The 15317-nt window shown below is 43.9% G+C and overlaps 1 protein-coding gene across 1 annotated transcript in view; it reads left to right on the forward strand.

Moving 5' to 3' along the window:
- Positions 1–701: 701 nt before the first annotated feature.
- PCP4 (Purkinje cell protein 4) overlaps positions 702–15317 on the forward strand; it is a 54298-nt gene continuing 39682 nt past the window's right edge. Inside the window, exon 1 of the mRNA XM_008538151.2 lies at positions 702–941. Coding sequence (XP_008536373.1) covers positions 933–941 — 9 coding nt within the window. The 5' untranslated portion in view covers positions 702–932. The remainder of the gene's footprint in view (positions 942–15317) is intronic.

Raw genomic sequence — 15317 nt, forward strand, 5'->3', positions numbered from 1 at the left:
AGTCTCCCTGACCGGCGATGGGCCAAGGAGAGGCAGCCACATACATCTCAATTCTGTGCATCGGCTACATTCCCCAGTCTGTGACGCCTCCCCTGTGAAAGCCAAGTGTCCCCTGAGATGCCGTGAAGACTCCTCGGGGTCTCAAGAGTCCAGGACTGGGAAGAAGGGTTGAACCTCTTCACAGAGAGGCGGGATAGGGCAATGAGACCTTTAGTGGATTCCAGGGTCAAAGCTGAGTCTTCCTCCCAACGCTGGTGAGGTTATGACAACCACAGAGAAAGCAGGGGAAGCTCTTCTCCTCTCTTGTCACAGAGTGACTCTCCAAGTTGATGTCCTAGTCCTGCTCATGGCCTCCAGCCAGAGGGTGAAGTGCCCGGGGTACAGCAGTCTGGCAGATTTGGGGTCAGGGGACAAGGGGTGGAAAACGCTCAACTCTAAAGGCTGAGATGTGTGCTACAAACGCGGGGAGGCTGCAGCTCCTGAGAAGACAAGGAGGGGTGCTGGCAGGCACGAGCTGGTGTTTTCAGAGCTGTGCTTCCTTCAAAAACCACCTTTCCGTTGACATTAAAAATGTATTTTCCATGTGTCGCAATCTTGTGCCCCTTGATTTAACGAACAATGGCATCCCTGTGATGATCTTTGTACCAGTGACTTTGATTTTTTTTTAAATCCAGCATTTCCTTCTCTCCCTGGCAGAATTTGGAGCAGCGACCTAGCATGCCTGCCTCCTTTCTTCCACTAGGTGGCCCTTTGTGCTCTCAGATAACTGCGAGGCGTTCAGACAGGTGAATGAATCTCATTGGCTTACGGGAGGAATGATGCCACCGGGCAGCCCTTTTTAAGAGGAAAGCCAGGACCTGGGACTAGCGACCCCTGAGCAGTGCTCTCCGTGCTTAGCGGTGGGGATCCCAGAGCTGCGGTATTAAGGCAACATGAGCGAGGTGAGTGGCACTTCTACCTGAAGAGGGAAACGTGGGGGTGTGAAGGGACCTTGCCACACAGTTAGTCTCAGAAAATGTGAAGGGTTTCTGAGTGGTGGTACAGAACAAGTCAATCCTTTGGGGCTTTGGGGACCATCACTATTGATAGTTTGGTTTGTATGGCAAGTGCAGAAACTGGTTAAGTTTGCAACTTTTTAAAATTCACCTTCGAAAGAGGAAGAGACTGATTGTTTGCTTCTGATTTAATTGACTGATTTCAGTGACTTTAGAAAGTGCTTTGGGTTTTAGACCTCAGAAGAGAAAGCCAATTGTTTTCGTCTCTCATGATGATTGGCACTACTTCCAGTGTATATCTTCATGTGTTATTTTTTGGTGGGTACCTTTCTGAGGGTTAGCAGGCTGGCCATCTGGGGAAAGTCAGGCTCAGAGGAGAAGTGGGGAAAGGATTTCATTGCGTGGCTGTTTGGAAGCTTTGCTCGTACAAACTACATCTGCAGTTAATCAGAGTACCAGCTAGAGAAACGCAAATTGTATGAACCGTGAAAACAATCTGTGTATAGGCGTGTGGCTCCAGGATGGAGAGACATGAGCAGAAGAGGAGCTACAGTTTTCAATGGAAAGTCACTTCGTGGATTAGGTTTATATGAATATGTTGTTGGGACAAACTGATGGCTCATTTTATTCTTAAAAAGATCATATTCTGTTTTTTTCTTTTAAACGAGGCAGATTTGGGCTTGTACAATGCCACCCTCTAATTCGCTTTGATAACCGAGACAAGTCCATTTTCGTTTCATTTTGGTTGGCACTTAAATAATTACTTTTAAAGATCTTTTATCTTTTCCGTCTCTTTTTTTTGGACAGATGGGTGATCCTTTTTTTGGAAGTCTAGAGTAAAATTAACAGCTTTGGAAATAAAATGCCTCTTCACTGTTTTCCTCTCTCTTACGGGGGACTTTGATATAAACACAGAAGAAGGAGTGGGCAAAGCATTATCAAATTTAGGAACGGGGTTTGGGGTGGAGCCAAGGGCTCAAGCAAGGAAGAGGGCGAGTGTGGGGAGGAAGAGAGAGTGGCTGAAACCCTTCCAACAACAGCAACAACAGTAACCACCACACCAGGTCCCATTGGCCCAGAGGTCGCAGTGCTCAGGACGGCGTCTAAATCTCCATTGGTGTTGCCTTATTTGGCCCTCCCAACAACCCTGGGAGATAGGGGCTATTATTATTCCCAACTGGCAGATGAGCAAACTGAGTCACAGAGAAGTTCAAGGTCAAGTGGTTCAAAGTCACCAGCCCCTGAAGGGCGAGCCAGGACTCGGGTCGCAATGCTGGGCGGCTGACCGTCAGGTGGATCTTGATGTCCAAAAACATATGGAATTCTCTGAACAGTGGGTGCCAGAGAAGGAGAAAGAGGAGGAGGGTGGGAAGAGAGGAAAAGGAAGTCGGGTCTTTGAAATTAGACACAGGGCAATGAGGACCAGGCCTTCATCTCCTGCACACTTGGGTGAGGGGCTTTCTGCTGGACTCTGCAGAGATTTCAGAAGCTTCTGTATTTGTGTCAGCTCACCTTGCTCGCGAGGAGAAGGGTGGCTGCTGGGTGAAGTGGCTTTTTTTTTTTTTTATAGATAACTTAATAGTTTCACATAGAAACAGCATAGCCCTGAGGGGCCGTCTTTCTTCCATCAAGTCAGCTATGGGGATCTGTTGGGAGTAGTGATCCTCTTGCCGACTCTCCCCTCTGGCTATCGCCCCATCTCCACTGAGGCTCCTGCCCAGCGTCATGCTCATGAGCTTTCCAGAATGTCTCAGATCCCTGGTGTTCGCTTAAATGTGGGTCCCCAGGGACAGAGCAGATATCCCAGAGCTCACGCCATGATTAGGGTCACGACCTCCTTTCTGCTAAACGTGTAATTAGGGCAACTCTGTAGCCACGGCCCCGCCCCCCAGCATTCCATCAGACCCGTTTGCAGACTATAGCAAGAACTCCCTGCCTTCCTTCCTTGAAGACTGATAAAATCCCACAGTGTGCACAACTCACTCCTTTGCCTCCCTTTCCTGCCCACCAAGTCCCTTCCAGCTCCCTCCACCTTTCTCCCTCCTGTCCCTTCTGTGCCCATCTCTCCCCTCACATCGCATGCAGCCCCTGCTCTCTGATCACCATCTGGGTGACCAGCTCTTGGCTGATCTCCAAGTTTGTGGGGGTGTGCTCCTTGGGGAGCTGGAATTTATCTTTTGACTAAAACTTAAATCTGCTTAAAACGTTTAATAAAGTTGAACAGAAGCTCCTTTCTGGGTAGAGAACTGGACCCACCCCCCTGCCCTCAGTTGGATGAATTACATGTGGCTTCTAGTTTTAATAACTTTCAGGCAGCGATGGATTTCAGATGATTGTTTACTTACTCCTGTAACTAATGACCACAGAGGGCCGAAGCAAAGGATTTTGTCAGACTTTTCTCTGACTTCAGGATTTATTTGACTCTGATGGGCAAATAGTTCCTGCTCCAGCTGTCAGGGTTTAGCTACAGAAATACCCCAGTTCATAGCTGCTCCCTTGGGCCAGTGCACCACCTGGGCTGGGCGGGGAGGCCCCCAAAGGTCCAAATGCTTCCTTGGGTCAGCTCTGCTCTCCCAGGTCTTCCAGCCTTTAGGGGGAATGCGGTGGGCATCAGGGAACTGAGCCTGGAGCTGGCTCTCACCTGGGCGATTTTACTAAGACGTTGGTCTTCTTTATCCTCCATGACAATGCTTTTTGGGGAGAATGACGTATGATTGAAAAGAGCAGCTCAGTATAGGAAAGAAAGTAAAGTCCAAATTTAGGGCAATGTGAGAGAGTGGAGGTGGTTTGTGGGGGTGTCTAATTTACATTTCGGTATTAAAGTGTCAGATGTGCCTGGAGCAATCCACGAGATGAGTTGGAAGGTAATTTAGCAAGGATCAAAATGCAGGCTTAGTTCTATTAGTCGGATCAGAAATCCTAATCACCAAGGTTGAAGTTTGCAAAATGCATTCTCTTCTCTCCCCACGGGACTCCCCGTGCACAGGAAGAGGAAAAGGCTCCCTGTGTTTAGTCACCTAATATTGGAAAAAAGATTCCCGCGAACAATGACAACCATTCCCATTTCCTCATTCAGGTGTCCGTTTTTAAGTTGCTTTTCAAAAGAATTTAGTTAGGAAGTCCAGGAACTAGATTTTAATTCATAAAGGCAAACATTTGGAGAGTTGATTTAAAAATGACACACACTGTTTGGGAAGGGGCCGGGGGAGTTCCCAGTTGCATAATGCATCAGTTGACAGCTATTAATTAGACTTGAGACCTCTTTGGAAAAGCACGCTCCTAATGCTTCGGTTTCCCTGTCACGGGCTCTCTTCTCAAATCGGCCTGGGCGGGATGTTCCCACTCGGTGCCAGGGTTACAGGCTTTTCTTCCATCCAGACGTTGGCCACAACAAAAGACTGCCTGTCAGAGGCATGGCTTGAACACACCGAGGACATTTAAGGGCAAATCTTCAGACACAGAATCAGAAGTTACTTGTCTTATGTATTAAATCTCTAAGGAGAGAAGAAAGCAGCAAGCAGCATTGTTCTGGACGGAGATTTGCAAGGGGAGGCTGTGCCCACTTAAATCTTGGAATGGGGGCATGGGAAAGACATGATCTTTTTGTTTTCAAAAATAGCCATTGGTTTAAAAGTTGCATACAACACTGGTTTGGGGCTAACATAGTCAGCCATCCGAGTAATCCATTGGAGAGACGAATAGTAAGATGAAACAGACCTAAAATGAGAATTATTATAGTCGCATGCTTCTTATGATGTAAGGGAGAACTGGAAGAAATGGTAACAAATGAATGATTAGGTTTGCAAGGAACTGTGTATTTTAGATCATGTAAGCATAGATTCTGAGGTAACTGCATAAAATGTGGGTTTTGCAACTGGCCCCAAAGGCCTAGCAACAGAAGGTCAAGTGACAATTCAATTTCTTAGTCATTTTAACCTCCTTTGGAGGTCTACCTGCAGTGGGGATCCAGGAAGATCTAGCGAGATCCACATGGTTTTGTTGGTAATATACACTTATTGTGTCTATTGTTTGCACAATAATAGACACCCTCTCTATTTTAATTGGGGATATTAGGTCTAGAAAGACCTAATTATGACTTGGGCTCAAAGTTCATCCTTCCCTAAGTTGGCAGAGGCCACAATTCAGCGTGAAAATGTGTTTGCCGGGCAGATTGTAATGGACTGCCATAAACTTGTTTCTCTGGATCCTGCATTTCGTTAACGATTGCTGTGGGATCAGAACTAATGCTGTTTTTCTCTTTTCAATGTAAGAATGACAGAATACAAGATGTATTTTTTTTTTCCAGAAAGAAAAATGAATAAATGAGTCACAATTGATTTTATTAAAGGTTTAGTGGAATATTGTGATGAAGATAAAAGATGAAACATGGGTTCTTGTAATGGAAAGTGCCTTGAATTTATGATGAACACATTTTCTGCATTATTTTTTGAAGGTCTAATTTCTGCTCCCAGGGCTTTATCAGAGGTGGTGTCATAGGTGGGAGGCACTCATAACTGGTCTGTGGTCCTTCTCTTCTTAGTGCACTGGGCGCGCTGTACTATTTCAACACCTGAATAATATTACAGGCCCCGGCCCAGGGCTTTTCATTAATTTAGAATGACTTTCTAGAAAGGGCTTCATATTGGGGGAAAAGAAGGATTTTCAGGGATGCATATGCATCGGTTTAAATTATATTTGACTAATAGCTTTATAAAACACGGCATTAAAGATCACGGTGTTAAAGTATTGTGTTAGTCCGTTTCGGCTTCTATAACAAAGTACCACTGAACGGCTTATAAAGAGCAGAATTATTGGTCGTAGTTCTGGAGACCGGAAGTCTGAGATCCAGGTGTAGCATGGTCGGGTGAGGGCCCTCTTCCTGGTTCCTAGGCAGCTGTCCCCTCACTGTGTCCTCATGTGGAGGAAGGCACAAGGGAGCTCTGTGGGGTCCCTTTTATAAGGGCACTAGTCCCATTCATGGGGGCCCCAACCTCACAAGCTAATCACCTTCCAAAGGTCTCCCCTCCTAATGCCATCATCTTTTGGTGTTAGGATTTCAGCCTATTAATTTTGGAGGAGCACAGACACCCCGACCGTCACAAGTATCATGGACTGTATTTCATGTATTAGAGTTACCCTACCTGGACTGTGAACTCCCTGAGGACAGTATGTCATCCACAAGACCTGGCTCCTGGTTTGGTGCTTGTTGATGTCCAGTTACTGGATGAATACATGGCTTTCAGGGTGTGGATTTATCAGTTAATATGACCAAAGGACCAGAATCTCTCTTTTCTAAATGTTGATATTTGTGCTACGGGTAGGTTTGGAGAAGAAAAGTTCTATCATTTGTTTTTTACTCCTGGCTTGAAACCTGTGTTTGCCATTTAAATCCTTTTAAGTTGGAAATGGGTGCATTGTTATATATGTAAAATAAATGCTTTCACGGCGGACAAAGAAATGAGAAAAACTGGCAAGAATCTTGACAGAAAGAACTCTTGACATTTGGGAAAATGTCAAGGAAAATAGGGGAAGCTGAAGGAGGAATGGAGAATTCTAATATCCTGTAGGTGGGGGTTGTCTCCTTTGAGACTCTCTCACCTCAGAGAAGTTCTATCAAACTCAAACAAAAAGGACTGTAGCCAGAGAGGCAGAGCCCATGAATACCTTGAAAAATGGTTTGCTGTTTTGAAAACCAATCTGACTGCGGTTAGAGGCGAGTAAGAAAAAGTCTAAGTGAATCTTTAGTAAGAGAGTTCCTCCTGCCGAATCACGGTCAGCCAAACCGCAAACTCTGGCATATTGTTGAAGGCAAAACATATCTAGCACACAGAAAACAAATAGCATCTTTAAATATTTTAAGTCATATTTAAAAGTTAATCATCAATATTAATATTAAAACAAATATTTTAATTTATAGTTGCATATTTAAATATTTTAAATTAGTTTATATTTGAAATAGGAATATATGACAATTCATACCAATAAGAAATTGAATTGCATTTGCTCTCCTGGGAAGTTAGACATTGAATTGTGCGTCAATGTCCCTATGCAGTCTAATGGGATCTGTCCCCACTTTCCTGTAATCCCCAGGCATAAACTATTTACCATTTTTCTTCCAATCTTTTGAATGAAGTGCAGCATAAATAATGAATAGAGAACGTTTTCCATTCGATTTGGCGTAGGTGCCTTTTGGGTATGGATATGAGAATGTTCTATAGATCATCATTTTGTGCCATTAGCCAAGCAAGCTTGCCACACCCGTCAATGGCCCAAACCTATAAATCCAACATCCATTGCAGGGCAACTTTACATGAGCCATTTAGCATAAGTTACACATTCCAGGCATCAATCCACTTGAATATTGTTTGTGCCTCTCAAATAGCCCTAAATTTATGCTTCTGAATCTTACAGAATTACTTCTCATTCTATTTCTGACAGGGAAACGCTTGGCCATATTTATAACATTGCCAGTGGAAAAATCAATCACCTGCTAAATGCCATTATTTTATATTTTACTCTTCAACTGCCAGCTTATAAATAAAAGGAAGAGAAATTAGAATCATAAAGTAGGAAGGTAATCATCCACAAATTGGAAACTCCCCTGCAGAACATCTAAGGGAAAAGAAGCTACAAAGCGTGAACTGATGGAGCTATTCAAATGAGGCAGTTTTCATATCAACATGGAACTAGGATGGAGAACAGGGGAGTCCTTTCTTCTGGAAGATTTCTGCCCCCAGTTTGAGGACAGTTATGGACTTTGCCAAGATTAAAATAGCTCACCATCCATACTTCAATCCTTCTCCAAATGGTCTGAAATGTCCTTGGGATGTTAGTTTTTCAATACTTGTTTATGACTATTTGAGTGGTGAGTTTGTATCTGGATTGGTTTGGGATTATACTTTTCCCGGTATCACAATCCAAAACTGTAGTGGAGAGGCGTGACAGAAGAAATGGTCATCTGTCCCCAAGACACCACACCTTGCTTAGCCAAGGTTCTAACGAAGTGATGAGTTATTTTAATTTTAAACAATGCCTGAAAAGGAATCCCAGAGGTTGACAATACTCCTTAACATTTGTCTTAACCAAACGAGAGTAAAAATATCACAAGGAAATGTGTTTCCCCATTTTCCCCAAGATGTTTTTTTTTTGTTAGCCAATACACTTTTCTGCCCGTAACATGGCTAATTTCCAATATTTAAAAGCTAATTAAGGAATTACACCTGTTTTAACATGTAAGATTCTTACATATATAATTTCCTTATTCAGTAACATCCACTATTTCATTAGGGAGCATTAGAAAAATATCACTTTTTTTCTTGAGCCTGGCAAAATGGCTAATCATACCCAGGCTTTTCTTTTTCACACTTGTTGGATGTGCAGAGAAATCCCTGACCGTGAATTGGTGAGATCATGAGCCTGAGAGTGATTGCGTTGGAGCACCCATGGGACCAGTCTTTTCACCTCTGAGAGGTGAGAGGTCATCAGTAGACACTAGTGTGGGCACAAACCTGTCCGCATCCTAGATGGGCAAGGATGTTGAGCCCTCTTTTAAAAACTGTATCTCTTCATGCGTTTCAAAGAGATGGAGATAGCAACAAGCAAAACTTCAAACCCTTATGCTACAGGAACGTCTTCTCTGCAAAGCAATTCAAGGTCCTTTGACCTGGGTCTGTCCTCTTCCTAGGGAAACCGTTGCTATCTTGTTCCTTTCCTTCTTTGGCTTTTCCACTGTTGGCTGTCATTGTCAGAACAAGAACCACCAACAAGGATTTAGAAACTCACATTCGAAGCTTATCAATTTTGGGGAACTATCTCCTCAATGTTCCCCCAGATCCACGACAGAACAATAGAATAGTGTCCACAGTGAGCGTGGGTATCAATCCTCTAGACCAGTGGTCTCCAAAGTATTTGAAAGTGCACCCTCTCAGGAAAATGATTTTGAGCCTGTATGCACAATACATCTTTATTTATTTATTTAAAAATTATGGCTACGTGCTAATGTGCTAAATGTTAAGTGCAATCATAAAACAAAAAAAATACTTAAAAGAATGAGAGAATGATGAAATAAACCAGACTTTTAGATGTCTTGCTAATTGTGATGGGTTTATTAACCCTAGCCAAAATTTCAAGGCACAATGTCTATTTGTGAAAGTTAATTGATGGAAGAGCACGGAAATCTCTATAGTTCAAACAGTCTTGGGAATTCTACTTCTTTTTGAGCCTAAATTGATGACTGGTTTTTAAGCTCGTCTTGGCTCTCAAGAAGATAATCTAGTAGTAGAAGGGTCATTTAGCACCTCCGTGGTTTCCTCGTTGCTGTTGCTGGCATTATTAGGAGTATTTTCAATATGTGAGCATTTTGTGCAGGAATTTTTTTTTATTGTGGTAGAAAACACGTATCATAAAATTTACCATCTTAACCCGTTTTTAAGTGTGTAGCTCAGTGGCGTTAAGTTTATTTACATTGTTGTGAAGCAGATCTCCAGAACTTTTTCATCTTGTAAAACTGAAACTCTGTACTCATTAGACAGCAACCCCCCTTTTCTCCCTCCCTCTCTCCTGCTAATCATCTTTCTACTTTCTGTTTCTGTGAATTTGACTACGTTAGGTGCTTCACATAAGTGGAATCCTACAGTGTTTGTCTTTTTGTGACTGGCTTATTTTACTGAGCATAACGTGCTCCAGGTTCCTCCATGTTGTAGCATGTGACTATGCAGGAATTATTGAAAGCCACTTACCTGCTGTGGGGAGATTAGTCTAGTTAAAGGTAGATTGTATAATCTATAAATCCTCTTATGCTGGAGCACGGGAACTGCAGTGCAGCACGTGGCGGTATTCTGAGAGCAAGTCGAGAGTAAGGGGGTCCTGGACAAGCCTCAGCTGTGGGGCTCCCACTCTTCCCCGCTCACCCCCCAAGTGATGATGTCAGCATCAATCCGGATACTAGCTATTGTGAAAACCCAATTTCTTTCGTATTGATCTTAGATCCTAAACAGAAAAATAGAAATTCTGAAGTCCTTTTCACCATGCGTCATTGTGAGAGTTAAGCACCTTACAACGCTGGAAGCTGTAAGGCCGTTCATAGTGCAGTCTGTGTCAGTGGTGCTCCCTGGAGTTGTGCTGTGCACAACCTGTGCAGCCGAACTTGGTGGCCCTGCCCCTCCCTGGGTTGCAGTCAGCCTTTTTAAAGATCATTGAGCTAGAGAAAGACTGTCGTTTCTGTGGTCTTACTTAGAATCTAGAGAATTGAAGGAGGCCATGGCTGTCATTTCATTCAAAGTAGTCATTTTAAAATAGGGAACTGAGTGCCCAGAGGCTAACCTTGTTCAAAATCAGAGTTTCTTGAGGAAAAGCCAGTAGGTTTCACTTACACATTTCCTATCCTATTAAATTTCTCATTTTCTATTATATCCTGGATACAACCCAATTTCTTTAATGCCTGTCCCAATTCCATTTAGAAGTTGGACATGAAGTATATCAAAAATAATATTGTCCTGGATTTCTTTTTATTAGTCTTGAGTGAAAAAAAGAACGACGGAAATCTTGATGAAGGCATTCTTTCCTTGCCCAGGTCTTCTATTTTATTTCCAGAGGTTCCAGTTTGCGTTCTGACCCCCACCCCCATCCCCATCACACAGGGAGAAGTTGGCCAATGTCAGCGTTGTTACTCCTGTGAAATATTTCACTAAGGTCTCTGTTGACAAAGTTTTCCTGTTCCTTGGCTGGGAGAGTTTCCTTGCCTTTGAGTTCACACCAATCACCTTCACTCCTTACCTTACTCTCCATGGCGCTGTGTGAATAAGAAGGAGCATTCTGAACCCCCCAAAATGAAACGCTTAGAAAACTTTTGCTCGGGGAATGCTGGCCCTTTCTATGCTCATCGGCAGTCACTATTTGTCACTCACATTTCTTTATGCCTTCTAGATTATGAAATTTTAAAAAACAGAGGCTGCATCTTTGACACCTTTTCATCTCCCCAGCACATACCGTTCAGCCCCCACTGATGGGCAGTCCTTTATGTGTGGGACATTGTGCGGGGTAAGTGAATAAGGCACGGTCCCTACCCCTCAACGAGCTCATAGGCTAGCAGGGGAGGCATATCACATGAAATTAACCACACTGCGGGGTCCACACAGAGTACAGGTCTATTCACTGTATAAACCAAGTGCCAGGGAAGCATGGGTTAATGTCATTGTGCAGGTCTGGGAAGGGGAGGAAGGACGTGTTCAGGAAAATCTTCCCCATGGAGTCAATGCTCACAAAAGCAGGGGATCAGTACCCTTTGATTGAAGAATAACCAATATAAAAAACTTAGCAGTGTGGTTTAGCTATAACCACACGAGAAATTAGCAATCTTGAAGTCCAATGAATGGATACATGTCTGTTATGATTCTACAGTTGATTTCTAACTTCTGCCCAGTGATAAAAATTGCTTTAAACATGTCAGACATTTTCCCATTCTCATCACTGAATATTTGGGTTCTATTGACTATCTTCCTTTAAAAGTATTAGGTGAAGAAGAGTCTATTCAGTACATTGCAAGCAGATTACATGAGGACAGTCAGGAAGATTTTTGGAATTGTGCGCATTGTTTTATTTTTAAATTTCCGTGTTCTAATTAAAATGCCTATGTGAATTTAGGTATGCCTGTAATCTGCCTTCTGTGTGAGTATTAGCATTTGTCCGTAGTGGAATATCATTGCATGATTTGTATCTTAGAGTCCCTGGTAGCTTCTTAATGATTATTACTATTTTCTCCTCCTCTTTGGAGTTTGTTCAAGGCATGGGCTCATTCCTATATTTATAGCTCCATTCTCACATATGCATAAGTCCTGTCAAAATATCTAGATAATACAGTGCCACGTTGCAAATATTATTTCTGGCAATGTTCTATACCTCTGAAATGTGGGCTGTTTTATCTCTTCTTAAAGATAAGTTCTTAAAATAGATGTAGCAATTTGTCAAGTACTTCCACCAAATACCTCCTTCAAGTTCATAGTTATTTTTTCATCTAGATTTAATCGCTTCCATCTTCAGGGCAGATTTGTTTCATTTTGGGGGAACTATTTTATGAATTTCCGTGTCACTATTTTTTGCTGAGCTCTTGCTGAGTGCCAGATTTGGCTGAAATTCATGTGAGAATTCCCCCACAGTTGAATTTTGGATGAGGATTTTGAGTTCTCACTACAAAAATATAAATGAAGCGTAATGTAACTGTCGAGCTATAGGCGGTGCCCTCAGGGGGCCCTGTGCTCGCTCCTAGGTCCCTTTAGTATTACAACAAGGAGGCAAGAGAGAAACTGGAGAGTCAAGCAGACTTCCGTCAGAAATGAGGTAATTTAAAAACAAGCCACAGTTCTGTAGTTGTTTCCTCCCGTCCACTTCTGCAAGAAATCTCTTTTGATACGATGGTAGCTCAGACAGAGTTGGGAAGCCTGAGAGAGACTGCAACTGGAGTGGGGGGACAGGACCAGTGACACATTTTGTGGGGCCCAGCAAAAAATAGAAATGTGATGCTCCATGTTAAACTTTATTGAGACTTTCAAGATGATGATGACACAGCGTTAAACCAAGCATGTGGCGCTTCTAAGCCGGAAGACCCTGTGTGACTGCAGGGGTCACACAGCCATAAGGCTGACCCTGGGTAAGAGTAGGAGGCCAACCTTATGGCTCTGGGAGGATTGCTTTTCAGTGAAAACAAAATGAGAGAAAGAGCTGGTGAAATGTAATTCCGTTATCCCTTTGCAATACCTGGAGTCTCGTATGTAGTTTTCCCTGTCCAAGCAGAGGTTTTCAGAATGGCCCACCCCTGACCATAAAAGCAGGTGGCTTGAGGGTCTTACCCACAGATCAGATGGAGCTTTCAGGCTGGCTCTGAGGAAGCCCACCTAGAGGCATGTTTGGACAAGAAATCAGTGATGCTGGCTGACCCTGCAGGGCTATTGCGAGGATGGAGTAATAAAATCAATTCAAAAACACTTGGAAGGTATATATTTTTTAAATACTATGTAAATGCTAAACCATGACTTGAATGTGAAAAATTCCCCCAATTCAGATTCCCAACATCTTCACTGAGTGTTGGTTGTTTATTCCCATGAATGCTTCAAGTGACGCATTTTGTCCTGAGACTTTTCCTGCCCTCGAGTCTTCTGTCCTCCTCGTCTCTCCTTAAGGGTGCAATGTCAGGGGACACAAAGGGCAGGTGTAGGAGGCTTGCTCAATTAAAGAGACATTTTTGTGCTTGGGAAGTAAAGAAGTCTATCGTATTAAGAGCCAGAGTCCATAAGTGCAGATATGAAGCAATTCTGTGGTGTGAGTTCGGCCGTTCCTAACAGCCTCGTCCCCGGAAGACAACCTCTAATTAAATCACAGCTGGGTTTGTTCTCCAGCGAATTAAGTTGTTCTGGTTTTCAGAGGGATTTGAAGGTAAAATATGGTGCGAATATCCATGACGAAGGAGGCCGGGCCGGGAGACGGAGGTGGTAGGCGGTGTTGCTGCTGGTGGTGGGATGTGTGCATTTTGTTTGAATGGAGAGATGGCTAGAATTTTCACCTCCCCAGGGGGCAGTGGACCAGATGGCCCCTACAGCTTCTATCCCATCTTCTAATCTGTCTCAATTCACTTCTTGAGCTGTGACAACTGGTTTAGGACTAAGCATTCCCCCTCTCTCCCAAAAGTACGCAACCTCAGACTTCCACCGTCTTCTGAAGCTATTTTCGTTTGAGTTGAGTGGGGGAAGAAACCCGGCTGCTTCTTTATTACCAAAAAAGAAAGTCTCGAGCTTCTGAAGCCTCAGAACACCCCCTCTCGCAGAAACACATGGAGCGGCGCACGGTGCCAAGTCAGCATCTGCGCTTCATCATAAGAAGTCAGTGTGCGAAGACTGGGCTTCAGCCTTCAGAGGAGGCGTGTACACACAGGAGTCTACGAAACTAGTTAAGTGTGTGAAAAATACACCAGGACATCCGGAGAGAGGGAATTACCAGGCGAGAGGTGTCTGCGTGGTCCTGGAGCCCAGTTCTCACAGGTGCAGGAAACACGTCTGCAGATCTGGTGTCCAGTGGACTCTGGACACTGCGTGGTGTGTTACCAGGGTCCTCGACAATCTGATGAAGTGTGTTTACCCCATCTTTTTCCTGATAAGTTTTATGCATTTTCATATACAGAATTTTGTGTGATGTCATGGATTTCTATAATAAGGAGGGTCAGGAAGCTTGATGCCCACTCTACCACCAGATGGATGGAGGCATGAAATGTCTGTGCTGTTGGTGGCAGAGGGGGTCATCAAAATCAGGTCTTCCATCTTCTTAGCCAATATTTTCCCCTCTAGCTAGGCAAGATGAAGTGGCAAGTGTGCAGACTTCCAGGCCAGTCTGCCCAGGTTCAAACTCCATCCCCTGCACTTAGCAGCTCTATGTCATTGGGCATGTGACTAAACCTCTCTGTGTCTCAAGTTTTGTATCTACCAAATTGAAATAACTGTCATATCCATGTCACAGCGTTGTTGCCATAGAAGGGTTAAGCTACTGTTATTGAGAAAACGTAGCTCTTTGCATTTGCAGAAACAGAGCCTTGTGCCTTGGAGGCATCCCCTTTCCCTGAGCCCTGAATGTGGGCTTCTCTTGGTTAACGGTGGCTTTGGCCTGTATCCTGTCTTCTCGTGCACACTGTTTTGTTCCTTTGATGAAGAGGTTGAGTGCAGCAGTAGATCCAGACTGGCTCAGCCATGGTGGAGCCATGTGGCCATGGTGAGTGACCATGCAGCACCCAGGATGGGTGGCTGTTTAGGAGTGGGCAGAGCAAGATTCCCCCCACTGTGGGGGCATTTTCATTCTGTGGTCTTCGATCTCTCTTTGGCCTTCCTTTGATCTCAGCCAGCTCTGCATTCTACCAGCCATATTGAGGGAGCCATGGAGGAATGGAATGCCTGTGTTACTCTTGAAAGGAAGCAAAGATGTGTATTTCTCTGTGGGAAAGTAATCTGGGAAAACCACGTGTGGATTTTCTGACCCCATGTCAGCTTCTCTAGCCTGTGAAATATAAAAGTGCCCTAAAAATCACATGATTCCGGGAGGGTCAGGCAGCCGTGGTGTTTCCACAATGACACAGTATAGATTTCATCTGGTTCTAGAAAACTGGCCATGCCTGTTGGCTTTTTCCTTCACCGTCTGTATAAGGTAGACTTGTCCTGTAACAAGTTAGTTTACAGGCATGTCTCAGTTTCTGCTTTTGCATGTTTCTCTTATCGACAGTTTTCCACTTCCTTTCTTTCCCTTGGCATTTGGCTGGTCAGCCACAGCTCCCAGGGAAGGGGAGAGAGA

This window comes from Equus przewalskii, chromosome 27, assembly GCF_037783145.1.
Source record: "Equus przewalskii isolate Varuska chromosome 27, EquPr2, whole genome shotgun sequence".
Taxonomy (NCBI): Eukaryota; Metazoa; Chordata; class Mammalia; order Perissodactyla; family Equidae; genus Equus; species Equus przewalskii.